The sequence below is a fragment of the Neovison vison genome, chromosome 1, assembly GCF_020171115.1.
Source record: "Neovison vison isolate M4711 chromosome 1, ASM_NN_V1, whole genome shotgun sequence".
Classification (NCBI taxonomy): Eukaryota; Metazoa; Chordata; class Mammalia; order Carnivora; family Mustelidae; genus Neogale; species Neogale vison.
The window spans coordinates 85,854,795-85,882,328 of NC_058091.1; the positions used below are offsets into that span (position 1 = coordinate 85,854,795).

The 27,534-nt window shown below is 53.9% G+C and overlaps 1 protein-coding gene across 1 annotated transcript in view; it reads left to right on the forward strand.

The window, feature by feature from the left end:
• The window catches only part of GLP1R (glucagon like peptide 1 receptor), a 31,438-nt gene that overhangs the window by 1,847 nt on the left and 2,057 nt on the right, over nucleotides 1-27,534 (forward strand). Inside the window, exons 2-12 of the mRNA XM_044237082.1 lie at nucleotides 5,904-6,000; nucleotides 6,721-6,828; nucleotides 14,293-14,411; nucleotides 14,780-14,886; nucleotides 18,204-18,357; nucleotides 18,900-19,059; nucleotides 23,303-23,363; nucleotides 23,850-23,919; nucleotides 24,040-24,128; nucleotides 24,461-24,599; nucleotides 25,454-25,495. Of these exons, the coding sequence (XP_044093017.1) occupies nucleotides 5,904-6,000; nucleotides 6,721-6,828; nucleotides 14,293-14,411; nucleotides 14,780-14,886; nucleotides 18,204-18,357; nucleotides 18,900-19,059; nucleotides 23,303-23,363; nucleotides 23,850-23,919; nucleotides 24,040-24,128; nucleotides 24,461-24,599; nucleotides 25,454-25,495 (1,146 nt within the window). The remainder of the gene's footprint in view (nucleotides 1-5,903; nucleotides 6,001-6,720; nucleotides 6,829-14,292; nucleotides 14,412-14,779; nucleotides 14,887-18,203; nucleotides 18,358-18,899; nucleotides 19,060-23,302; nucleotides 23,364-23,849; nucleotides 23,920-24,039; nucleotides 24,129-24,460; nucleotides 24,600-25,453; nucleotides 25,496-27,534) is intronic.

Genomic DNA, 27,534 nt, shown 5'->3' on the forward strand with positions numbered 1-27,534 from the left:
ACTGAGCCTCCCTGGCCACCACAGAGATCCGAGCAAAGGGGCTTTGAGGTTAGACTGCAGTCCTGTGACACAACCTTAAGCCCATGTAGAACACTCTAGAAATGGGTGAATTTTGCTTTTTGTTTTCTGTTCATGAGGTCAGCAAGACTAGGGGTATGCAGATACAGAGAGAAAAATGGGTGAGAGGCTGGGCTGGTGCTTCAAACCTGCTTCCTGGAAGGAAGAACACAGAGTAAGCTGTCCACTGTCAGATCTGGCTAGGCTGGAAGTGGCTTCCTTGCAGGCAGGTGGATGGCCAAATTGACCTCTAAAGAAGGGGGCCTAGGCCACTCCTTCACTGTTGCTGAAAGGACCACCCACTTCCCCTATTCCTTACCTCCCTAGGACCCCTGTGAGGGAGCTGGTCTATGAGGAGACAGGCACGCCTCTGAGACCCAAAATGAGAATCAGCCAAACCTGGGTTCAAATCTCAGGTCTGCTGGTGATCTTGGGTAGGACAACGACCATCCTGAACCTCAGTGTCCTCGTCTGTAAGCAGGAATCACAACCTCTACCACAAAAAGTTATGGAGAGGACTGAGCTACTGGAATCCTGAAATGGCAGCTTTAGGCACATGGGGGAGCTGACCCATTTGTCCTCCAGAATCCAGAAGCCTTCTTCAGAAGGGCAGCCTAGGGCTTGGAGAGAGGCTGTGGGAGGCCTGAGCCTCCGCATTCTAGTGAAGGGTGGAGGGAGTCCGCGGTGCACAGCGGTCAGCATGGACTTTGTTCTGAGCTGGGCTCCCTCCCGGACACGGATCCCAGGTGGGAGCTGGGACAGGAGCCACCAAGAAACCACATCCTGCCCTCCAATTCTTTGCTCTGAGGAAAAACGGGCCCTTCCTTAGCTGCAGCCTGGCCCTGGGCAGATTCCTCTGGGTGTGTGTGTGAGAGTGTGTGTGTGTGTGATAGAGAGACACAGAAATACAGAGATAGAGACAGGTAGAGAGACATGGAAAGTGAGAGACCAGGGGGAGGAGGGTGTAGGTTTTATGAGCCCTTGTTTCTGTGTGTATGTGTGTGTGATCCCGTGTGTGGCAGTCCGCTGGTGTGCAAGTCACGGGTGTGAAACATCTCAGCGTGTAATTGTGTGTCCAACAGTGTATATGTGTTTGCAACCCCATGTGTGATACCGTGTCTATGGGAAGGTCTACAAGTGTGTGTGTGAGAGACAGAGAGATTTTTGTGTAAATGGATATCTGCGGGGATGTGCCAGCACGTGGGCGAGAGAGAGTGTGCTTATGATAGAATGTGTGTTTCCCTGTGTACGTGTGTGTGACCGCGTGGGTCGAGTATATGTTCAGTCAAGAAGGGGGTATGTGTGTGTGCGCACGCGTGTATTGGGGGCAGTGTCTCAGCATGTGAGTGTGTTCCTGACAACCTGTGTGTGTGTTTGTGTGGAGGGGGGAGACTGTCATGTAAGCATGTGCTCAACGGTGTGCATGATAATGTGTGTGACAGTATATCTGTGTGAGGGTTCCCGAGCATATGACAGTGCAGGTCAGTTTTCCTTTCCCTGCCCTCTGCTCATGTCTCCAGAGCCCTTAAGAAAAAAAATAATGAGGTCAAGGAGCCAGGGGTTGGCAGCCCCCACCCTTCCTGGGCACAGGGGCCAGGGTGATGGTTTGGGCAATGGGAGGTGGACAGAGAGGAAGGAGGCTGGGGGTGAGGGGGCGGAACTGCTGGGGAAGGTAGGGACCACATCATTTGGGAGGTCCCAGAGTTGTTTTGTGGATCTCTCTTTCTCCTTTGGGGTCCTCTCCCATTTTTCCCATTTCGGTGGCCCAGAGAGGCCAACGTCTTGTTCCTCCTTCCCTCAATCAAAAAAGTTCCCAGAAAAGAAAGGAACTTAATTTACACTGAGAAACCAAACTGGAGGAGGAATTGTTTTTAGGTTGGCACCCAGTCTTTGGAGACCGAGTACCTTCCTGGGGAGAAGGGAAGACTCTGTCACCTTGAGAGCATCCACTCCATCTTCATCCTTCCCTGACTGCCTTTCCTTCTTTCGCTGCCCACCGGTACAGGGCTGGAGAATTCAAAAAGATATTCACCTACTTTATGTTGCTGGATCTGTACAGTAACTCTTTGGGAAGAGCAATACGCCCATTTTATAGATGAGGAAACTGAGGCCCCAAAGGATTAAAGTGAATCCTGTCAATCCCACATTAACAGCCAGAACTGGGATTTTAAACCCAGGACTTGGGGCTCTCTGTCCAGTGCTCTCTCCAGCACGAGACTCCCTCCTGGCATCCTCTTTCTCACCTCCTGCTTCCTCCCGAAACTCCCTGAATCTGAGAGATGCTCCTCCTTATTATAACCTTCACTGGGCATTGTCTCCATTTTATCCCCTCATCCCCTTCAGAGAGATCTCACAAAGCCTGGCAGGTCCGGATTCGAAAACCTTCCAAGCTGCCCTCACCCGGCCCCATAGCCCCCACCACTGCCCTCTTCTCTGGGCCATCTCTGCCATCTCCACGACCGTGTCCTTCCCATCAGCAGCACCCGAAGCTCTGCCTCATCAGTCTTGGAGCGGGGACTCGTGCCAGAGGAGGGTGAAATGGGACTGGGGGCTGCGGGACAGGGCCTGCGGCTTCTCACGGTTCCCTGCCCACGGACGTTGAGTCCTGAGCCTCCCCACATGGGTTTGCGGCTGGAAGCTGCCACACACTAAGCAGAATGACTGGTCCTTGGCAGGAAAATGAGTTCATTTTCTCCTGGGAGATCGCTGATCCTGGAAGTGAGGGAGGGGTAGCATCCAGACTCCCCAGGAGGCCAGGCTGCACTGTCCACTCTGTCTTTCCCTTCTCTTGTAAACAGCAGAAGTCCTGAGAAGGGCTGCATTGGCTGTACATTTTCCATGGGCCAGGGGCCCTTCTAAGCATTAACTCACTTTTAATTCTCACAACAATCCTGGGGGCAGGGGATAGGTAGGGACTACTATTATTCCCATGTTACACACATCTAAGCTGAGGCTAGAAGTTAAAACTCTTGCACAGGGTAACAAACTTAATCTGTGGGGGAGTCAGGGCCAGGCCTGGATCTGAGCCGAAAGCCAGGGCTGTTCACCCTCCCCGGTCTTACTGTGTTCACCTGAGCACTTGGGCCCTGCTTACTGCTGGTCACCAGCCTTGTCCCAGACCAGAGTCTCATATCTACCCCAGTCCTGGCCCCTGCTCTCTCCCTGGCCCAGAAATTTCTTTGGAACACCAGTCCAAGGCCTTTCTCTGCTGACAGGAACTGTCCCCACCTCTGCATTTTGGTTCCTGCTGGGTCATCCTGCTGAAATGCCCACCCTCCAATCTTGCTAGCCCAGTATCTTCCTCAGCTCACAGTCCCCAGAGTCCCCTAGAACTGAGTCTACCTGAACCTGGCCCCAACCACCCCCTGAGCGCTTTCACCCCTGCTTTCTCTGTGATGTCCTGCTAAGCCCGTGACCTGACTCACCCCCAAAAGTAGCCCAAGGACTGTTTCAGGCTAGGGCTCTGCCTTTCCTCTATGTGTTCCCCATCTCCCTCATCCTCCCAGAGCCTGGCACAATATGACTTCCATAAACACCAGATGGGGGCGAGGCCAGAGGTCCTGGTAGTTTGTGCTATATATGCAGTGGGGGGAGGGAGGGGGAGGGAAAAGTGTAGCGAGGAGTTTGTGGAGCCCCTGGGCTTGTGTGGGAAGAACACAGAGGACCCAGATTGTCATGAAGCTCTCTTTCTCAGGGGAGAGATATTCCCTGCCCTCAGGGAGCCCCAGTCTGAGGGGGGAGACCCAGCCCTCCCTTCAGGGAGCCCAGTCTGAGGGGGAACACAGCCCAGTCCTCAGGGAGCTCTAGTCTGAGGGGGGAGACCCAGCCCAGCCCTCAGGGAGCCCAATCTGAGGGGGAGACACAGTCCTGCACTCAGGGAGCTCCAGTCTGAGTGGGGAGACTGAGCCCTGACCTTGGGGAGCCCTAGTCTGAGGGAAGACACAGCCCTACCTCAGAAAGCCCCAGTGTGAGGTGGAAGAGATACAGTCTTGCCCTCAGGGAATCTTAGTCTGAAGACAGTTTTATATCAGAAGCTCTGCTCAGAGCAGGTGACAGGGCTCCCTCTGTCTTGAAACACCCTGGAGTGTTTGTGACTAGGTTCGCCATCATGGTGCTGTCCTTAGCCTTTCACCTCATTCCTATCCATACCCTGAGAGTTCTGGTTTCCATCGGCTTCCTTTTCCCCACTCCCTGCCCCAGACACACCTGCCCCATTTCCCAGCTGTGACGGTGACCTTGCTTCCTCCCTGCTTTCCTTCTAGAAAGGGAGATCAAGGAGAATTTCTTCCCAGTCTTTCTGCCCTTTTACCACCAGCTGTTGCGTTGGGGGTCCAGGGGTGTGGGGTTAGAAGGAAAAGGGGTGGAGAGTGGGGTTGATCCACTGGGATTGGCTGTAGTGAAAATTCTGCTGACCTTTCCGTTGTAGCTAAAAATCAAGACACTGCCTTCGCTACTGTTGTGTTTTATTCCTTGTTCTTTTATTTGTTTTTTTAAAACAAATCACTTGACCTTTGCCCTCAGAAGAGCTCCTTCAGGTGACACTACTTGTAGCCTCAGCACACTAACTCCTAGAACACGGCTGGGCCTCTAGTAAGCCCCTTCCAGAAGCTTCCACTGTGGGCAGGGATGAGCACAGGACAACCTGTGTCTTTGTGGGAGGTGTCCTATAAACCAGGTCTCAGCTTAAACCAGGGCAAGATTACCCAAAACCAGATCCAGCATGTGCTTAGGGCACCACCGCCAAGTCAAGGGTACAAGCTTCTAAAACGTAGCTATTTTGATTTCAGCACACGTGTATATTTGTGATTTCAAAAAGCGAAATTTTGTTTTCAACTATGTATGAACCTTAAATTTTGTACAAGGGGCTCCCTGGCCATTTCAGCATCTGCAGCCTCCAAATGAAGAGTATTTAGAATCTTAAGCCTGTTTAGGAAAAAAATACAAAGAAAAAAGGAACACCGTCCCTGGACCTATCTTAAAGAAGTGAACAAAAATTTCTTTTTTTTCTCAGAAGGGTCATTTCTCACGTGGGTGGGTCTGCTTGGGTCTCTGTGCTAAAAAGCCTGTTGTATCTACCTTATCTAAAACTTGAGGTTCATGGCCCCCTTCCTCACAGATAGGGGGACCCATCCCATTGCAAGCCTGAGCTCCTTTTTCTGGTACTTTTCTGACCCCATGTCCTCAGGACTTCTTCAGGTGGGGAAGCTGAGCTGAATATTTTATCTCTATTGTTACATTAGAAAGGGACAATGCGGGGGTGGCGGGGGGAGGTCCTGTTGGCCTCCCAGATAATGGCTGTGTATTTCAGGAGAGAAGCTAATGATGTAGCCTTACCAGGCTCTGCTCCTTGGGGGACTATGTGGCTTCAACTGAACTCCTCTCCCACTCTGGGCCAGCATGTCCCCTAATGGAATGGTTGAAAGTGCAGGAACCTTGGGGGCAGACTGACTGGGCACTGCGAAAGGAGTCTGAGGCAATCATGAAGTCTTGGGCCCTCAGGAACTCTGCCTTCTCGGTGAGGTCAGAGGAGACCATGAATGGACACCCTCTCCTCCCCCGTCACCCACTCACTCCCCAAAAGCATCATTTCAGTAGATATTTGCTGGCCGCTTCCTACACATCAAGGTATGCACTTGTCTATTGGGAGGGATAAAGATGTAAAAATATCTACCTGGAGCCCCCCTGTGGTAGGACTTGCTCTGTCCCCTTCTTGGACATAGCCAGTGCCTGAGGGAGTTTGGGGCTCTAAGGTACCCTGGAGTTGATGAAACCAAGTGTGGGGAACAGGGAGTAAGAGAGAGATTGGCTGGACGCAAAGGGCCTCCGTTTCTCCCCTCCCTGCACAGGGTGCCACTGTGTCCCTCTCGGAGACAGTGCAGAAGTGGCGAGAATACAGACACCAGTGCCAGCGATTCCTGACTGAGGCTCCCCCACCAGCCACAGGTGAGTCCAGGTGGGATTTCCTGGAGACTTTTAGCCTCACTCCCCAAGTCATGGCCGGGCATCCTTTTCCTTTCTAGGATGTCACATTGGCCCTAGGCCTTGGGGTGCCGTCTTATTCCTCCTTATTTTCGGGAGCAGGGACCTGGCCTTTCCATGCTTGGCCTTCCTTCACACTTCCTGGCCTGTGCAGGGCCTGGAGGCCCAATGAACATATTTATAGGAAGCATTGTTTCAGGGGAGATTGTGGGGTGGTCTAAAGGGCAGAGATTGGAGCCAGATAGGCCTAGGTTCAAATCCTGGCCCTGTGAATATAGCGCCGTGACCACAGGCAGGTTATTCTAGCCCCACGAGCTACCGTTTTCCCCCTCGCCTGAGACAGAGACTTTAAGAGCACTTATGTACCATGCACAGGGATGGCACAGGGATCCATGTGACATAGCACTGTTGGTCCCCAAAAGGCCCTGTGGGCTCAGGATCAACCCCATTTCCCAGATGAGAAACTAGACAGTAAGTAACTTGCTCCAAGTTCCACGGCTGCTCGGGGCCTGAGTCCCCTTGCACAGTACCTGCCAGGTGGGAAGAGTGCTGGGCATACAGTAAGTGCCCAGCAGAGCTTAGCAGGGCACAGGTTTGGGCCCATCAGCCTCCCCAGCGGGGAGTGGGGAGGAGTGCCACTAGCAGACCATGCAGGAACTCAGAGACTCTCTCTTCTGTCCCCAGGTCTGTTCTGCAATCGGACCTTCGATGAGTATGCCTGCTGGCCAGACGGGCTGCCAGGCTCGTTCGTGAACGTCAGCTGCCCCTGGTACCTGCCCTGGGCCAGCAGTGGTGAGTCCTCTCTCCAAGGTGGAGTTGGAGCACTTCTGCCTTTCTGCCCGACTCCGTACTCAGGACTCAGAAGGTGTTTAGGCCTCCAAATGGGTGTCTCTCTGCCTGTCTTTTCCTGGGAGGGGGTTGTAGGGAGCCTCGGGTATAGCCTAGGCTAGGGCCTGTGCTGGTACGGGAGGAGAGGGAGAGAGTGTGGGGTTTGACTTAAGAGAGACATGTAAGCCCCCTCCATCCAATAGTCAGGAAAGGAGCTGGGTGGGAACAGATCCTAGGGTTGGGGAGAGAGGGTGTGTGTGTGTGTGTGTGTGTGTATAGGGATGTGTGTTTGTAGGTGCCACCTACCTCGTCATGGTGCCCGGCCACCTCCTGACTCCTCAGCAGTTCACTGGTCAGATGAATACAGATGAGATGAGAGCTTAGGGCAGTGGTGATGTTGTCCCTCCCCTGACCCCCCTCACCCCTACCACCAGTGGGCTTCCCTCCCTAGCTCACTTCTGCCTGCAAGGGACACCCTGCCCTGGGAGAGGTATGTCGTTGGAATGCAGGGACCTACGGAGGGTGCAGGGGGTGCTCTGACTGGAGAGGTAGCCACTGCACCCCCACTGCCACCCACCTGTCCTGGGCACCAGAGAGGTTAACAGGGGACCAGCACCTTTGCCTCAAGGAGCTCATAGTCTCAGTAAAGGAGAAAAGTCACTCTCATAATAATAATAGCCGATACTTACTGACTACCTACGCTGTGCCAAATCTGGTATCTGGTATCTGGTACCTCAGAGCAGGTATACCATTTACTCTTTACAGCCACCTCATGGTTATGCTTGTTGTACAGATGAGGCAATTGAGGCCCCAGAAAGGGGAAACCACTTGCTTCAGATGATGTAAATGGTAGACCCACTATTTGAACCCAGACTGTGCTCTTAAACACTGTGTCTTGAAGGGGCCTCCAAACAGAAGCCAGCCCAGAAGCAAGTGGGAGAATGAAGTCATACTGTGGGAATCCAGCGGTCTTCCTGGAAGAGGTGGCCCCTTCATGGAACATCAGGGCCCCTGGCAAGGCCTGGCGGTAGACGTCCCCTCAGAACGAAGGACTGACGTCAGATGAAGCCCAGAGAGGGGTGTTGAGGAGGCTCTTTCCTTCTCAGTCTTCCAGTACACCCACCTCCTCCCCAAGGTGTGCAAGGAGAGCCAGGGCTTAGAGACAGGCACCCACCTGGTAAGATGCAGAGTAGACCAGTGGCCTCTCCCACAGCACTTCTGTGGCCTATTGTAAGCACTTGATATCCCTACACTCACTTACTCCTCCCATGAGCAAGGACTCTGATTATGGTCTCATTTTACAGAGGGGGGAAACTGAGGCACAGAGATGCCAAGTGCCTTTTCCAAGCTCACAAGCTAGGGAGTAGCCCAGGAATCCCTTCCAGAATCTCGTCGGAATTGGTGGAATTTCTACACCAGGCTCCCTTGAGTGTGCACACACTTGTGTGTGTGTGTGTGTGCCTATGTGTATGTTCCCGTGTGTGTGGCTCTGGGCATGAAGACAGGTGAGCGGCCTGGGTCTGCTGGCTGGGCACACTCCAGGAAACGGCAGTGAGCTACCTGCCCTCTCTACAAATGAAAGAGTTGAGTCCTGCAATCTAACCATTCTTTCTTATGAGTGCTCTTGAGTGGCTCTGGGATCCTCCGCAGACGCCCGGACCTCTTTGTGCCTCAGCTCATTCGCTTGGGAGATGGGATAAAGGCAGGTGATAACGGTACGGGGAGGATTGCAAGTTCCATGAAAAACGGCTGCTGTTGAGTTTTTCCACCCACCCTCCTTATCTGCCCCACCTCCCCAAATTCACAGGCTTGCCCTGCCTCCCAGAGGTTTGGGACCGGCTGCTCGGCCAGCCTGGGCTGGGCCTCTAGACCCCAGGGAGCCAGGCCCCGGACAGGGCCCATCACTCAGCACTAAGCTGCCCCCAGCTCTGCCTGCCCCTTGCGGCTCCATCCATCACCTTTAATTTTATTTGAGCAGGAAATAGGTCCTGGTGGTGCCCGTTTATGAGCGAACACAGTTTTATTGCTTTCTCCATGAAGATACTGGCCGTTGCCCAGGCCCCCTGCCAGGCTCCGCTCCCTCCCCTGACTCACCATGCTAATTCACTCTGTTTTCTGATGCTCAGGATCACAGGCTCTGCCTTTCTCTCTGCCTCTCTCTCTCCCTGGGCTCCCTGAGCCCAGATCCCCATCACTCCTGCAGAGACATCCACCGTGGACTCCCACAGTACAGTTGCCCGTTTGGCTTGTCCTGCTGGTCCCCTTGGCAGCGGCCCACCCCAGGGACTTCCCTGACACCCACTAGGCCATGTGGAAGCAGGAAGGGGCCAGACCTGGAGTTTCTTGGGCTGATCAAGGGAATGGCCTATGGAGAAACTAGACTCCGAATGACACAATTAGGGGTGAAGAGACGGACCGGGGTGTTGTAGGCAGGGTCGTGGCAGGGAATACACTCAGCTGAGAATCTGAAGAGAATTTAATGGAGGGGACATTTGCCAAGGTTGGGCAGGGTTAAGGGGCCATGAAGGTATAAAGCACCAAGGATTGTAAGAGGAGGAAGCCTTAGCATTCCTAGACCTGAGTGGAGCCCGCATAGGGCCTGGGGCCCCATGGCAGCCGGAGGTGGTGGTGATGGAGAGCCCACCCAGCAGGGCTGTGGCCACAGAAAGGCCCTCCTACCTTTTACTTGTGCCTCCCACTGGGCAAACCCGTAGAGGGCAGGGAGCCCAAGCGATGCTGTCCGCACAGGTCAGTCTTCTGGAGTGCAGGGCAGGGCAGAGGGATATATGACCCCAGAAAGAATGAAATTCAAAACAATGACCGGACACTCGGGTTAGGTCCATGTCAGGAGATGGGGGTGCCGGTGAGACCTCAGGAGTGTGTGAGTGTGTGCATTGAGGAAAAGGGGGTGACCCCTCATCATAGGGCTGAAGAGGTCAGCTCAGCAGCTCAGGCAGTGGTGCTGAGGAAGGTCAGAGCCCTCTTTTTTACCTGGGGTATGGCATCAGGGAGGCTTCCAGAGAGAGGGGGCATCAGTGCCAGGTGTGAAAGAACAGAGAGATGGAGAAAGGGGAAGGAGGGCCCTCCGGGAGGGGAGAACAGCCAGGCATCGCCTTGGAGATGGAGCTGGGGCCAGGCCTCGGGCCTCAGAGCCACCTGACATCCAGGGATAGGACGCCAGCCAAACCCTTGACTTCTGAGCCGTCTCACTCAGCATTTGGGACCCCAGAGGGCAGAAGCAGATGACTCAAGGAAGGAACGTGTTCAGAGGAGATGCCTGGCATTAATAAGACTTTGTGAACCAGAAGGCTTGAGTGGCTGCCGAGAGCCCGTTGCCGCCTGAGGGCCATCTAGCAACCTCGTTTACCCACAAACAGCCGATCCGCTCGTTACAAATCATTCCAGTCTCATTAGCGGCACCCCCTCCTGATCCGTACCTGTTTGTTAGTTTAGTTCTCATTAGAGGAAAGTCATAAAAGGCTTTTAAGATGGCCTATAACTCACAATTCTCAGAAACTCTGACAGGCGCCTCCCTTGAATCTTGTCAAGCCCAGGAGCTTTCTTGACAGGCCGGCAGGCCAGTGTTGCCCCAGGGAGACCAGGGCCAGAGCTTGGCCCTGGAGAAGTGGTGGCTGAGGTGGTGTCCTGCCCCAGCCCCAGCCTCACTGAGGGAGTGCCTTCTGGAGGAACTGGGGTGGGGGCAGCCGTAGGACTTTTACTGTGACCATGTCTTAAAGGCCTCCTACACACCAGGCACTTCTCATGCTTTATCTCCTAATCCTCACACCACATACCTGGGACACCATTACGGTTCCCATTTTACAGATGAGGAAACTGAGGCCCAGCGAGGTCTGACCGAGGTCCCACAGCTGGCTGAGGGCAGAGCTAGGATTTGAACTTGGGTCTGTGTAGTTCAGAACCTGAGCTCTTCCGCGCCATGACTGACACACTACACCTGTCCCCCAACCCAAGCTGAGAGTTTTCAGTTCCAGCCCTGCCTTTGACCCTCGTTCCACTACACTGGGGCGGGCCTGGGACTCCCCACCCCGAATCTGAGCCCTCCAGTCTGTCAGCTGGGGCCTAGTAGCCCTTGCTGGCCGCTGCTGTTGCCAGGGTGCAGGAGCTAATGGATTCATGAGCAGCTCTCCACAGCCCTGAGAGCCCGCATCCACGTGGAAGGGCGGCTGTTAGCTTGATTACAGACGCCGCTGCAGTTTCCGGGCGGGGAAGTGTTTAATTGGGGGTTTTATTTCCAGCACCAGGGTCCGACTTAATGAAATATCCCTGGGCCTCCTGGCATGCGGCCGGCGGCCTCCTGGTGTTGACAAGACCAGAGCCAAGCCCCTGGCTGTGATTTACCAGCCGCTCCTGGGCCAGATAAAGCTGAGCTGATAAGCAGGGCTGGGCACGGACCCACCCCACCTCCAGCCAAGATGGGCATCTGGGGACCAGAGGTCTGGCCAAGAATGAGTCCTGGCTTTTAATACTGGCCGCTAATGAAGGGTAATTGACAGACACACTCTCATGGGCTCCCTGAGCTTCTCAGGGACGCAGTGATCCCTTGACACGGTGCCAGTCACACATCTGGGCATGTACCACCTCCCCATCTTCCGAGCTGGCCCTGGACAGAAGGCCCAAGAATGGGGTACACTGCTGGGGATCCACATTGGCCAGAGGACCTGCTGGGAGGATGCTGGGAATGTTAGCAAACCCAAGCCCAGAAGAAGGGCAGACAAGAAATGGCATGTGGCCATGGTTGACTGTTAGCAATGAGCTTGGCTGTGAACTTATGATCTCTGAATGTAGGGAGCTGGGGCTCTGGATCCTAACTCTGCTACTTCCTGGCCGGATGAACTTGGGCAAGTCACCTGGCCACTCAAAGGCTCAGTTTGTCCATCCATAAAATGGGACTTGCCACGCCTACCTTGGAATGTGATTGTGTTGTTCAAAGGGGTCAGGCATGCCTGACCATCCATCAGGTCAGTGTGTAGCTTGCAGAGAGGCTGTATAAGGTGCATGTGGAGAGGGAAAGCAATTGTGGGTGCACCTGTGTTACCTGTGGTATTATTAGGGGGTTACTGGTGTCAGCCTGCTGTGGGCTGAGGACTGGGTACAGTGGTGGTTTTTGCCCCATTGCCATATCCTCTCCCTTCCCCCTGGGCCCTCTGCCTCCTTTCTCCTCCCTTGCTGTCAGGAGAATGGGTTGCCAGTGAGGGCTCTGACATCAGTCTCACTCCCTATGGGGTCAGCCCAGATCCCCATCACTCCTCTGACGCTATCCCGCCACTGAAGACTGGCTTGGCCTCATCTCAGAAGATTCAAGCCCTGGTGAGGAATTCCAGACATCCATGCAGCACATGAGGGAGGCACTGGGTCCTGAGAGGAACCCTCCCAGTTGCTAAAACCAGACCTTTCCCTGCCTTTGTTTTGGCCTGATTTTCTTTTTTAAAGATTTTATTTATTTATTTGACAGAGAGAGAGGTCACAAGCAGGCAGAGAGGGGAAGCAGGCTCCCTGCCGAGCAGAGAGCCCGATGCGGGCCTCAATCCCAGGACCCTGAGATCACGACCCGATCTGAAGGCAGCGGCTCAACCCACTGAGCCGCCCAGGCGCCCCTGCCTGACTTTGTTCCTAAACGTACTTGAGGGCTATTGGGACTCCGCTCTTCTCACTGCTGGAAGTCCCGCCATTAGGTTGTCAGGTTTTTGTTTCTCTTCCAGGTTAAGTCTGTTAGAATGCAGGTCCTTCTAGAAGCAATGATGCTGCAAGCTAATTTGCCCTACTGTATTGCCAGATACTTCTGTCTCTTGAAGAGGGCCTTGGTTCAGGGCTTGTTTATGAAAGAGAGTGGGAGAAAGGAGAAGAGTGAACAGGGAAGCAGCCGTGGGTGACTGGAGGTCGGTGGTAAGGAAGGACGAGGGTCTGACTGACAGCCACTGCAGGTGTCTGACGTACCAGGAGTGGACAGACCCCTGGTCTAGATGGCTGCGCCCCTAATGGGCCATTTCGGGGCAGGCCCTGGGGTTGTGGGGCTCCCATCATGCACACGTGTGAACGAGTCTCTTCCCACACACAGTTCTCACTGCTGCCGCTCCACCTGGAAACTTCTGACCAGGGCCTCCTATACTTCTCCATTTTCCCTTCGTCCCTCCCTTGGCACCTTCATCCCATAGCTGTCCTTAACATCTTTTAGTCCTTTAGAATTTTTAAATCTTTTAAATTTCATCCTGGCTCCAATTTCCCTCATTGATCTCCCGGGGCTAACCTAACCCTGTTTTGACCCCGGTTTCCTAGTCCTGGGCTCAGACTTCCATTTACCTCCAGAGAGGTACGGAGACATTTCCTTCCAGGCACAGGTAAGCCCCTCATTCCCTCTCATGACCTCTCAGTGAACCGGGGGCCCGAAGCCACCGACCTCCCTGGGTAGGGAGATGGTGTGTGGTAGACTTGATGTGAAAGGGCGTAGAGAACGTCCTACCCCCAGCTCTGTTGGGCCTGTGTTTGTTCTCTCTTAGTTTACATTTATGCTGTATCTTTCTGAGGACTGTTTTTTCTGTGAGAGTCTCCATTCCCTGAAGCCAGAAACTGTGCTTCTTCCTTCAGGCTGAGAGCTCTCTGAGGACAGGCGCTGGAACTCTCCCTCCTTTCAGACTGGGAGGTCTCCAAGGACTGTCACTATCCCCAACATCCCCATTGACGGGAGGAGCTGGGTCTTCCCCCTTTGAGTGGAGTGTCCCCAAGGGCTGTGCCTCTATCATGGATCAGGCATCTGATTGATGATCATTTAGATATCATTTAGATCAGGCCATCCTTGAGGATAGGAGTGTGTCATTTTTATCAGATTAGGACTTCCTAAAGGCAGGGCTATGTCTCCTCCCTCAGACTGGGGCTCCTCAAGGACAGAGCTATGTCTTCCCCCTCAGACTGGAGTTCCCTGAGGCAGGGCTGTGTCTTCCTCCCTCTCAGGTCTGTATGCATCTGTCGCAGCGTCTGTCCTGTCTGTGGAGTGTTGGAGGGAGCCAGGGACTGAGTCCCGAAAACCAGAAGTCACAGTGGGTGTCTGTGGAGCTGTCAGGTGGTCAGCGCCAGACCTTGTCAGGAGTGTGATTTGAGGCTAGAAGCAGGACATGGAAACAGGCGAGAGTTGTCTCATCTCAAAAGCGTGGCTTCATCAGACTGCATCCCAGGATGGCCAAGAGGAAAAGGCTGAGGTGGGGCCGGGTGGCTGCCTTTCCTGTCCCGGGCCACAGGGGCACATGACAAGACAGGAGGACCTGAGTGTGAGTGTGTGTGTGTGTGTGTGTGTAAGAGGTGTTGCTAACTCCTAAAGGCCAGTCCTGGAGGAGCAGGGGTGACCCTTGGGAGGGGGCAGGAATGAAGGACCTGTGGCGTTAGGCCAAGGCACAGCCTGTGCGTCTCTCTGCCCAGTGCTGCAGGGCCGCGTTTACCGATTCTGCACAGCGGAGGGCCTGTGGCTGCGCCAGGACAACTCCAGCTCGCCCTGGAGGAACCTGTCAGAGTGCGAGGAGTCCAAGCGAGGGGAGAGAGTGAGTTGTAGATGGGGGCTCTGAGGCAGTGAGGGGTAGCAGGGTCCCAGCGTAAGTGGAGCTGGGACCCCGGGCATCTGGGGGGCTGGTCTGTGGCCATCTTCTCTATCCTCCTGTCTCTGGGGCCTTTGCACACCATACTCGCTGGGCAGAGGTGATGTGTGTTCACCCCACTGGCCTTTGGACAAGGCCCTAAACAGCCAAGGGCCATGGCCATAGGTTATTTTCTTTCTTACTTCTGGGGTCCCTTGTGCAGCCTGAGTCAGGGCCCTGCCTCTGCCGCTGTCCCCGGGGGAAGGGGAAAGAGGGAAGGGGGAGAGGAGGGCGTGGGCTACCTCATGTGCACCATATCCCTCGTGTGCACACAGAGTTCCCCAGAGGAGCAGCTTCTGTCCTTTTCCATCATCTACACGGTGGGCTACACGCTGTCCTTCTCCGCTCTGGTCATCGCCTCGGCCATCCTCCTGAGCTTCAGGTAAGAAGTGGGGGGGGGGGTGCGGGCTGGAGGTGCTGCTCCATCCCAACGCCCCACTCTGTCCCCAGAGGAGGGAGCAGCAAATTAAAGTGACCATGCAGCAGGTTCACTAAGAGATCTCTGGAGAGCCTCTCCCCTTCCCGCATACGAGGCTGAAAACATGGAATAGGACACAGTATGCTTGGTCTAATCTCTACTCTGTAAAAGCATGCTTAAAATACTGCAAAAAAGGAAAAAACAAACAAACAAACAAAAAACAAATACCACACAAGGAATACCCAAGGCACACCCCCCCAAACCTTAGTAGTGGGTGGCAGGATTAGGGGATATCCTCTCCTGTGAGCCTGCGAAGCTTAGGTAGGAATTCATTATGATTTTAGATAAGAGCTCAAGGATTTAGAGATTTTGCTTGCTCTCTTTGGAGCTTATCAGCCCCATAGAAGAGGTCTTCCTATGGCTAACCTTGATGAGCCATTCCTTCCCGAGGGCCCTCTTCTTCCCACTCCCTCTGCACTTGGTGGGTGGGTGGGAGGGGGCTGGGTTCAAGGTCAGGAGGCATTTTGAGTGCAGGGACCTCAGGCCACCAGCCAGCAGAAACAGGACAGGCTTTATTCCTCTTGCTGCCCCCATGGCACCTGGCACAGTGAATGCGGGGCCACAGTCAGTGCTTAATAAATGCATTCACTCAAAAAAAAATAAATAAATAAAATAAATGCATTCACTCAGTGAACATTCCCCCCCTGTATTATGAAGTATTTCTGAAAATAAAGTGACTGCTACCGATCACTCATGGGCTCAATACCCAGCACAGTCACGCCGCCCTGGGGGGTCCCTCCCTGCCACTGCCTGCCACCCCCCAACCAGAGGGAACCCCCAAAGGGGCTACTTATAATTCCCCTGCATCTCTATACCTCTGCCACCTTTTTAGTATCTGTGAAAATATGTAGCTGCTGGTCTTGCATATTTTTAAAGGTGGTTGTACAACCCCTTTTGCAATGTTATTTTTGGCCTGGCCGTGGCGTGTTTTTGTGAGATTCATTTGTGTTGATACAGGTAGTTCTGTTTCATTTATTTTAACTGTCACTCCAGACTCTGTTGTATAACATGTTACAATTTATTTGTTAGCACTTTAATGGGTACTTGAGGTTTTCCATTTTTTCTTCTCCTCTGAATTACAAACCTGGCTACAAGCAACATTCTTACTTATGACCCCTTGTGTATTTCTCCCAGGGCGGGTGTGGGGGTGGGGGGGGTGGCTGGGGTGCACACCTCTGAGTACCACATGATTTTGTTAATTTATTAGGTGAGGTTGCTCTCCAAAGTGGTCATATTTGCTCTCTTACCAGTAATAGATGAGAATTGCCTTTGCTTACCATCTTTACCAGTAGTTAGTAGTTTTACCTAATTATGGCTAATCTGAAGCGTGTGAAATATCTTGTGATTTTAATTGGCACAGCCTAGATTCCTAGAGGGATCAAGCATTTGATCATTCTGTGAATCACTTACTCCCATCTTTTGCTTACTTTTTTTATTGGCGCATTTGGCTTCTTCTTTACTGTTTTGCTTTTCATTATATATTCTCCATCCTAATCCAGGGTATATCCTCTCTTAATCTGTGATTTATATTCTCACTCACTTGGTGGTGGCCCTTATACCTGGAAGTCCTTAATTTTAATGAAATGAAACATATCCATTTATCCATTTTTACTGATAAAATCTATCAGTAAATGTTATTAATTGATATAGATTGATTTTGCCAATTGATTAAAAAAGACTATCAATTTCTTTTTCCCCAAAGACCAAATTCCTTTATGGTCTTGTTTAAGAAATCTTTCCTTATCCCAGGGTCATAAGTTCTGTGCATTCCTTCTGGCTCTTTAGTCCACCTGGAATTAATTTTTGTTGATGGTGAAATTAAGAGACACAATGTTGTTTCTGTATACAAATCAAGTTATTTGCTTCAGTACCGTTTATGATAGCTCATCCTTTCCCCTTCGGGTTTAGGGCGCTTACTCTGTGATGCAGTGAGAGTTATCTTTGTCTGGGTTGCTTTCTGTCATCTGTATTCTTGCCCATTGGTCTATTTATCTGTCCGATTGTCAGTATCATGAGGGCTTAACTACTATAAACTCATTGAAAACCTCAGTTCTCTTAAAGTGAAAGCCCACTTTGTGGTTCTTTAGGTGTGTCTGGTGTATTCTTGGCTCTTGGTTCTTTGTATGTTTTGAGAGTTCCAGGAAAACAAACAAACAAAAAACAACCCTGTTGGAGTTTTTAGTATGGCTATATTGAATTTATCAATTACAGTGGCAAGAATTGCCACTCTCAAAATAGTGAGTCTTTCTGTCCATGAATGTGGGATTTTAAGTCTTCTCTAACAATTTTAAGCAAGTTTTATTATATCCTCCATAGAGAACTTGCCCATCTTCTGCTGGACTTTTTTCTATGTAGCCAATTAAAAAATTGTGAGTGAATTTTTGAAATTTGTTTTTTAAGTGTTTATTGCTGCTCTATGCACATCAGCAACCTTGCCAGATGAACTCTCCTAATTGGTTCTAATAATTTGTGTGTAGATTATCTTGAATTCTCAATGGAGATACTCTCCTGTCTACAAATAATGACAATTTTGTTCTTTTATTTCCAATTCTTGTGATTTTTTTTTCCCTTGCACTCTTCCAGTGGCCAGGATCTGGACTATGATGTTCAATAGACATGATGATAGCTTTGTTAGGCTAGGCAATCCTTATTTACTTGATTTGAAGGAAATGCTTATAAAATTCCTCAGGTAAGAATGATGTTTGCTCCCGGTGTGGTTCGATAGCCCTTATCAAGTTAAGAAACGCCCTTGTATTTGCAGTTAGCTCCGTATTTTTACCTGAAAGGATACTGAAATTGTATCTAATACTTCCTGAATCTTGCCATGTGCTTCACCCTAGCCCTCTGTGAGGCAACCTTGAGGCATGTGAGAGGTGGGTCCTTTCCTCAGAAAGTCTCTCTTGGGCCGAGGGGTCCTCACACACAAATCACTTGGCTTACACATGACTCTGTAGAAAAGAAGACGCCGTAGAAGGAAGGATAGTGTGGACGGAGGGTGGCAGTGAGCCTTCAGCGAAACCTGAAGGCTTCGTGGAGAGGCAGGACTTAACATTGGGCCGAGAATTTTCAGAGTTATGAGGAAGAAGGGCATTTTCAGAGGAAGAAAAGATAGTCCCAGAGACAGGCGCATGCCTGAGGGGGTTCGTTAGCTTGAGAACTGAGGCTTGTGGAGCCGACCCGCCGGCCATCTTGCCAGGAAGGAGCCCTGCTTTGTCCCACAGACACCTGCACTGCACCCGGAACTACATCCACCTGAACCTGTTTGCGTCCTTCATCCTGCGAGCCCTGTCCGTCTTCATCAGGGACGCCGTCCTCAAGTGGATGTACAGCACGGCCCCCCAGCAGCACCAGTGGGATGGGCTCCTCTCCTACCAGGTGTGTGGTTCTGTCAGGAAGGGCCCCGGGGAGGGTTGCGCAGTCAGGGAAGACAGCCTCTCCCGCCCCACCCAGACCTGGCACAAAGAAACGCAAAAGCTGCCCCCACCTGGTCCTCAGGGAGCCCCCAGTCTGATGGGGACAGGCAGTCCCCCCTTGGGATCCCCCAATCTAAGGAGGTGGACCCTCTCCCTGCCCCTAAGGAGTTCTGTCTGACCCAGGAAGGGGATTTGGGAAACGGACCCAGGCTGGACTCCCAGCTCTGCTCCTTAACTAGCTGTAGAGCTTGGAGTGAGTCACTTAACGTCTCTGGGCCTCAATCTTCTTAGCTGTAATGGGGCTAATGGCTTCTGACACCACCGTAGCGATTCAGTGTGCTAAAGCAGGTCCAAGTTCTTAGCGCTGGCCCTGTCAAGAAGGCCTTAGCTCGCTCCTCCTGCATTCAAGGTGGGAGGGTAGAAGCTGGGGCAGGATGGGGAGAGGGGCCAAGGGAGGCAGAGGGCAGAGCTGTTGTCCCCTGCAGACCCTTTCTCTGCCCCCAGGATTCTCTGGGCTGCCGCCTGGTGTTCCTGCTCATGCAGTACTGCGTGGCAGCCAACTACTACTGGCTCCTGGTGGAGGGTGTGTACCTGTACACGCTTCTGGCCTTTTCCGTCTTCTCCGAGCAGCGCATCTTCAGGCTGTATCTGAGCATAGGCTGGGGTAAGGCCCACAGTCCTTCGTCTCACGCGCCCCTCCACCCCAGCCTGTGGCATGGGAAGTGGGAGACCCTGACCTCTCTCGGGACTGTCGCCCTCAGGCCACCCCCAGGAAGCTGGCTTGGTACTGAGAACACACTGCTCGGCCTGTGGGGCCAGGCCTGCTGGATAACCCCAAATAATGGGGCTGTGGTTACCCTCCCCTCCCTGCACAACCCTTCCCACTTTATGGAAGCAGAGGCCTCCACCCTGTCTGACCAGATACACCACACACACACACACACACACACACACACACACACTGACGGCCATGGCACCGTTCTCAGAGGCCATGGCACCGTTCTCAGATAGCTCTAAGACCCTTAGACCCTTGGGGAGGGAGCCCCAGGCCCTGAGGGAAATGGGAGAGTCCTGGAGCTCCAGGGAGGGTGAGTGCTGAGGGGCTGTGGCTCTGTCAGCCAACGATGATGAGGTGGGCTCTGAGGATCCTGGCAGGGCAGGGCTGGTTAGCCAGAAGCCCGCTGAGGAAAGGTGGACCGCGGATGCGCCAGGAGCCCAGCTGGAAATGTTCTAGCCAAAAAAGTTTGCAGAGAACCATTGTGTCTTTTTTTTTGCTGGAACATTTCTGGTTGTGCTTCTGCCTCTCGCCATGTGGGATTCTGATAAGGACAGGGACTGTGACCCCCGCCACCGGCAGCCCCGCAGCCCCCACCCCCCCACAACAGGGAAAAGGAATGCAACGGGAGCATTCATTTCCAGGAGCCCCCCTGGGACAAGAGCCAGAGAACCTTGCCCTCTGGCCCTTCCGAATCTGCCCATGGCCCTGCCCCCCCACCACAGGGCCCTGCCCTCCACCTCCAGCTTGCCATTCAGTCATTCCCTACTGTCATTCCTTCCTTCCCCTGCCTCAGGTTGCTCTGACCACTCTGCCCCGACCTCCGACCTCTGACCTCCGGGGACTTACAGTCTCTGTCAAGGCCATGTGAAGTCCCGCTCGCATACAGGCTCCTCATCCATTCAGCCCGCCTCCTCAGGAAGCCTCCACTGCTTGTCTGGCCCTCTTAGCCTCCCAGCCCCTGTCCCCTCCCTACATTCCTTTCTGCTGGTATCCGTTAGCCACTTGGCTCTCTATGGCCCCATTGTAGAAGGGGGCCTTTAAAGGGGGTGATCAATATCTTGAAGACACTGAGGCCCAGATAGGGAAGGGCCTTACAGACAGAGTAGGCCCTGGAACCAGGCCTCCTGATTCCCAGACCCCGGACCCCTGCTGCCTGTCATGGAAACTTCTCTGTCCTGTGCTGCCTCTTGAATCCCCTGAAGGCCCAGCTGAGCAAGCTTGGGCCCCTGCACAAGTGGGCAGGTGGGCCTGGCCTCTGGGTCCAGCTCCCTGCTCCCACTCTTCCCTCCCCCAGGGCCCATCTCTCCCTGTTCTTCCTTCCTCCCCTCCTAGGCTAGGGCCGTCAGCCAGGCAGAGGGCAGCTGGAGAGCCCTGCCGCTAGTTGAGGGTGGGTGGCTTTACATCACTGAGGGGAGCTCTGGGAAGGCTGTCCTTAGGGTGGGGGACCACGCTTATCCATTCTGGGAAATAGCATCAGCGCTGTTAGTGCCTGTCTCCATGGCGACCTGAGGGCAGGAACAATCAGAGGGGCCGTGTGATGTATGCAGAGGAGTGGGGGTGGCTGCTGGAGGCTTGGTGGGGGCACATGGCATCCTAGGGGTTTCTGAGTGGGAAATGGGGGAGGGGCGCCCATCTTTTCCTATCACCTCATGCCGTGGCTCAGGGTCTGAGGAGGCAGAGGGGTAGGACCAGGGGGACCTTCCTTCCATCTTGAGGGATTGGGATGGGAAGATACAGGGAAAGACAAAGGGGCAGGGACAGAGGACACAAAGACAGATCTGCAGAGAGCTCCATTGTGGGCCCTGGGGACCTAGCCCATGTTAGGTGCTTGGAAACAACTTTCAGCTGCACGTGCTGGCAGGAGAATCAAAATGAAAACTCGGACACAGCTGGGGAATCCCCAGAAGACATGTCAGCTTCTTTTACCATCTGCCAGCAGTGGGGTGTCCCCATAACACACCACAAAGAGGCTGCCTGGGGGAAGGCACGTGATGGAGAAGGGAACCATTACTTCTCAGGGCCAGTTCTATGTGTCTTACTTTGGGCTTTTTCCCCCTCCAGCCTGTCTTGTTGACTTTCTAAGTAGCGGAAAGATGCAGCCAGCCGAGAGCATGTCGTGTTTGCGTGTGGCATAGCTGTGCCTCCATTTTTAAAAAGGCTTTGTTAAGGAGAGGCTGATGAGTGAGTGATGTTCGCCGGGTCTTGTTGATAACATGAGTGAGCTCCCCAATCCTGGAGTGGGGTCTCAGGGAGAAAGGTCAGCTGGTGACTGGGAATGTCCAGGAGGGAGGCATCCAGAGGCATGCGTAGCTCAGGGAACTGGCAGGTTCTTGCCAGGAGACTTCCCCTGCTCTCACTGATAAATCAATCCACTCGTCATTCCTTCCCTCCATCATCTTTGAGCATCTTCTGTGTGGCGTGCTATGTTCTGAGGCCCGCCACCTGTCCCTTGTGCAGTCTCATGAGGGCTTGTTGGCAAAGCATCATGGATGCCCAGAGGTCTGGCTTGTGTAACAATAAATGACCAGGGAGAAGGAGATCCGATGAAAACTGACGGTCAGCTGCTGTTTCCTCCGTCCCTGTCTTCTCTGTAATTCCAGGCATCCCTCCTGCTCAGGAGCTGCTCTTGGGGACATGGATCGTGGCAACAAGAAAGGCTGGGGAAATGTGCTCTTGAGGGAGACCCCCTAAGGCCAAAATATGCTCTTGAGGGAGACCCCCTAAGGCCACGGACTGCCCCACCACCACACACTCACATCATTGCGCGCACACCTCAGTACGCACACTCTTACCTAGCTCAGATGCCCGCATCTCCCACCCTGCGAGAGGCACCTGTAGGGACAGGCATGGGGAGCTGGTACAGATAGCCACTGAAGGTGGTTGGCGTGGTTGTGGGATGGTAGCCCTGCGTTGTAGGTTCTAGCCCCACCTGTGCCCTCCTGAGCTCCTGACTCATCTCTGTCCGTTGTGAGGATGTCTGTTTGGGCGGGGATCTGGGTTCAATTGGGCTGCATGCCTCTGGCTCCAAGTCTCTAACAGGGATGCAGTCAGGTTGTCACCCCGGGATGTTGTCACCACAAGTCCTCACTGGGGTTGGAGAGTCCCCCACAAACTCACTCGCGAGGCTGTCAGGAAGCACAGGCCCTTTGCTGCCTGTTGGCTGGAGGCCTCTGCCCCTCACCACAGGGGCCTCCACGGGCTCTCTGAGCACCCCCACGACCTGGCAACTGGTGTCCTCCAGAGTAAGCAATCAGATTGAGAGAGCGAGCCAAGGCAAGCCTTTTCTAACCTTTTAAGACACTGTTTTATAACCTAATCTCAGAAGTGACATGCCGTCCCTTCTGCGCACGTTATCGGTCATGCAGACCGATCCTGACACGGCGTAGGCTACCCCACGGTGTGAATACCGGGGGCTGGGGGTCGCGGGGAGCCTTTCTAGAGGATACCTGCCACACCAGCTCAGTCTCAGCTGAGTGCAGAGTGTGGACGCTGGAGCTGTTGTTACCCTGGGCCACTGTGCGGTTAGAGCCCTCAAAGTCAGGGTCCCTACCTCCCCTCCAGGCTTCTGCTCAGCCACCTGCAGTGAGAGCAGGTAGGGCACAGGTGGCCGGAGGGGCTTCCGGTGCCTGAAGGAGTTGACTGAGTTGGGCACAAGGGCCACAGCAGGGGGAGGAGGGCATCAGAGGGTTGGCCTGTCCCCACCTTACTTGCATGTTCTCCACACTCCTCACTTGCATGTTCTCCACACTCCATGGTCTTGTCCCTCTGTTACTTGGGTGTCTGCATCCTCACCCCTCAGCCAGGACTTGCGGACAAGCTCTGACAGTGTGCCTGGGAGGGAGGGGCGAGGGAGTGAGGACAGAAAGAGCCGTAACATGGTGGGATCCTCTCTCTGAGGAAGAGTCTGGTATGTGGGTTGGGAAGTGGGTGTTTGTGCCGCCTCCGCTCTCCCATGCTCCCAGACCAGCCTAGTTCCACACCTGCTAGGAAGTGGTTTTATGGTCAGGCAAGAGAAGGGCATGAAGGAGGAGAGGCCTGGGGAAGGAGAGGCCCCTGGGTGTGCCTGGTGCTGGCTCGGGCCTGCCAGCCCCTCTCCCCTCTCTCTCTCTCTTTCCCTCTCTCCTCTCAGGTGTTCCCCTGCTGTTTGTTACCCCTTGGGGCATTGTCAAGTACCTCTATGAGGATGAGGGGTGAGTGTCCTGCTCCTGGGTCCCCATCCTCAGACCCCACGGGATTCCTTGGTCCCTGGGGCACGTCGCTACTACCTGTTGGGAGAGTACACTGAGGGACCAGGAGCTTCATTTACAGATTCAGTTCTCTAGTACCCCTTCCCTGTCCTTCCCCGGGGCTGTGTGATGGCAGACGGTGCTGGGTCCAAGGAGCATGTAGTGGCTTTTCTGTAATAATTATGAAATGTCTCTGCTATTTTGTGTATAGTGCTAGGCACACACTTGAGTGTTTGTGGGTTCCTGAAGGGGCCATGTGTATCTTTCTGACCATGTATTTAGGACTCTGGCTCTGGTGTGTGTGTGTGTGTGTGTGTGTGTGTGTGTGGCTTGAAGCACTCTGTGTGAGTCTGTGGGACTGGTTGTTGGGTAGCTCATGGTGGCCATGTCTGTGTGCCCCTGGGCCTGCTCTGTGAGCTGGGGGCTCTGTGTCTCCCCCTTCCCCTCCAGCTGCTGGACCAGGAACTCCAACATGAATTACTGGCTCATCATCCGGCTGCCCATTCTCTTTGCCATTGGGGTGAGTGACGGTGTGGGGGTGGGCGTGGCAGTTCTGGCATCCAGAGCTGCTGCAGAAAGGCCGGGAGATTGTGGGTGTTTTGAGAGGGCCCCCAGCCGCCTCCTCCTGTCTCCCCTGCAGGTGAACTTCCTTATCTTTATCCGGGTCATCTGCATTGTGGTGTCCAAGCTCAAAGCCAATGTCATGTGCAAGACGGACATCAAATGCAGGTGATGTGCCCAAGTTGTCTCTGCAGGGTCCCCTCGGCCCTTGTTTCCAGAAGAGACGGACAGATCCTGCGGTGCTGAGCTTGGGACCCCACATGACCTTCTTCTCCCACCTGGGCCAGCCTGGGACCCCAAGCCTTGTCCTTAACCCTGGACCTGGGCAGCTCCTAGGCTTCTGGGGGTGTTGACCTCTACTTCCCCCTTGCCAGGTAGCCCAGCCCAGTGTGTCTTGGGTGGGAGTGTCTGCTGCCCCAGATGTGGGGTCGGGGCACAGAAAGGGGAAAAGAGTCCATTGGGAGAGATCCAGAACAATGTCTTCATCCCCCACCCCCTAGACTTGCTAAGTCCACCCTGACGCTCATCCCTCTGCTGGGGACCCACGAGGTCGTCTTTGCCTTTGTGATGGACGAGCATGCCCGGGGGACGCTGCGCTTCATCAAGCTTTTCACAGAGCTGTCCTTCACCTCCTTCCAGGTGAGCTCGTGACCCCCTCACTTGCCAGGTCGCAGAGTGGCAGTGGGGTAGAGACCGGCCCACACAGTGCTGACAAGCACCTTGGGGCCCAGGGAGAAAGCGGGCTATACCCAGAGTTCTGTGGCTGGAGCAGAGCCAGGGCTAGAATCGGTGCCTAGCACCCTCACGTGGGACAAGACGCCTTCCCAGAGGCAGCCGTGGGCACCCTGCCTGGCATCACAGCGGCCGGATCTCAGGCTGTTGCTGGGCGCAGACACCTCACCAGGGGCTTTGCATACATTGTCCTCGCAGCACCCGAGGAGGCGTGCGGGTCGCCCAGTTTTACAGAGGAGAAAACTGATGCTTGGAGGTGTTAAAACAAGACGTGCCACATCACATAGTTTTCAAAGCCAAGGAGTCATCCTGTCCCCTAATATTAGCTGATCCCACAGGCACAGATGTATGAGAGTCTGGTCTCAGTCCCTCAGGAGGCCTGTGGGAGGGCCACATGCATGGAGGCCTATGCACGTGATCGTCACGTATGTGTGCACACACACACACACAGATGACAGCTCTGGAGCACCGAATGTGCTGAGTGAGCAGACGGAGCCATGGTGGGAAGATGGCTCATGATCAGAGGACTTCCTAGGGTCAAACCTCCTCAAGGAGGAAGAGCTTCTGCAGTATCTAAGCAAGGGGTCTTCTTGTATCTCCAGAAAGGAAAGGAGAAGGAACCCACCACGTGGGCTCTGGGCCTGCTGGGGCTGCCCATTCTGAGGAGGTGGTTGTTGGGACTAGAGCCCCAAGGAATTCAGGGTCCCCTGTAGGGCACCTCCCTCCTGCTTCCTCCCTGCTGACGGGACTCTTATTTCCAGGGGCTGATGGTCGCCATCTTGTACTGCTTTGTCAACAATGAGGTAAGGCCTGAGGGGGAACGGTGGGGACTCTTACAGGATGCTACCACTCTTATAGGCTGTTCTGGAGTTGTCAAGGGGGACTCCCATCTATCTTTTCAGTTGAAACCCCCTACATATCCCACTAGGCACTAGACCTGAGGAAGCATCTTGTCCATGCGTTGTTTTCTATACACGGGTCTCTCTCTCTCACGCACACACACAGGCATACCCTAATTTGTGTGAACTTGGGGAAAACCCAGCCTGGTGTGAAGGGGGTCCAGAGTGAACAGGTGATGGTTAAAAGATGATTCAACAGTAGACGTACCCAAGTCACATACTGGGGCTTTAATAATCACTATCTTATTTGTCACTGCTTCCCCCACCACCACCAAAAAAAAAAAAAAAAAAAAAAAAGAAGAAAAATCCCTGCTAAAATTATGGTTTTAATATCCCCATTTTTCACACATGAAGTCATTGGAGAACAGAGAGAATAGGAAGCATGCCCCAGGTTTGGCCTAGAAGTGGAGGCAGAGCTGGGACTGGAATGCATTCGAACAGAAAGAGGGATGTGCCCACTGTGTGTGTGCAGGGGAGAGCCCCGCCTGCCATGGCAAAGGGGCACATTCCTACAGGGGCTTTCTGCTTGCTGGAGTGGAAGAAGGGGGCTGCTGCTAACCCCCACACCCTCTCCTTTCCTGTGGCTCCTCCTGGACCATAACCCTCCCCTCCCTGAGACCATCAGCCTCTGGGGAGGGGTACCTGTGCCTATGGTGCCTGGGGAAGGCCCCTTCCACCCAGGTACCCAGTTTTGTGCTGGAGCAGATCAGGAGCAGCCCCACACCATCGGACTGGGTGTCACAAATGCCACAGCACCCCCTCCCCCTTCCTTCCAGGAGGGAAACAAATGGTAATACTAGATGTTGCACCGGTGCCATCTGGGGAAGTAGCCACAGGGGAAGGACCCTGGCAAGGAAGAGAGGGTGGGAAATCTTCCATTCCGGACTCTAGGGAGCCATTGGAGGCCTCTCTTAACTCTGTTCAGGCCCAGGTGAGGGTTTATATCTGTGAGTCTGGGGCTCAAATGACCCGAGGACACGGCTCCTCAAAGAGCCGGTGCTCCTGGTGTGGCCTCTGTCACCGAGTCTGGGAGTTCGGAGATCTCAAGAGTCTGCATTCATACATTACTTTTACTTGTGCTGTGGGCATGGGGGACATGGCGGTGGCAGTGTGTAGGGACCTTGCTATTTCAGGGAACCGTGAGATGGCTCAGAGCGCAATGCGACGTGGTGGGACAGAGGTGGGACGCGGGCTTTGGCTTCAGGTCCCTGCTCCCATCCAGGCCCCACCACTTAATGAGCTGTGCAGCTTTGGGCAAGTCACATGCCCACAGTGGGACACCTGTCTCCTCTTCTGCAAAGTGGAGTTAATGATGCTCAGAGGACATGGATCTCTAAAAGGGAGGGAGACGCTTTCTGAAGGTTTACTGTGTATGAGGTGCTCACGTTTTAGTAAATGCAATCTATGCAGCAGGGGCTTTTGTCATTATACAGGTGAGGAAATTAAGCCTTGGCAAAATGAAATGAATAGCCCAAGTTCAACAGCTCGAAGGTGGTGGGACTGCTGGATGGGGAGGGGTCTCCACTAATGGCTCAGCGCCGGGAAGGGGAGGCAGGGCCAGGCACAGAGTGGCCCACAGAGGCATTCTGGCCAGTCTCCGAGGGCTTACCAGGCTTTGTGTGGGGTGGGTGGGGGAAGGAGAGGAGGCCGGTGCAGAGAACACTCACAGGGGCCTTGTCCTCCAGACAGGCCCTTGCTCCACGGGAGGCACATGAGGTACCAGCAAGCTCTTCCCCACACCTGAGCCCTCCCAAAGAACTTCCTAAAGAACTTAAGAAAATGCTGAGAGACAAGGAACCGGCAGCTCCACAGGGCAGCACTTCCCTCAGGAATGGCTCTCAGCCAGAGGGGTGATGTGCCTGCTGGCCCTAGCGCTGCTGCTTTACTTCCCAGGGACAGGGCAGGGTGGCAGGTGTCCCCGGTGCGGGCTGGAGTGATGAAGC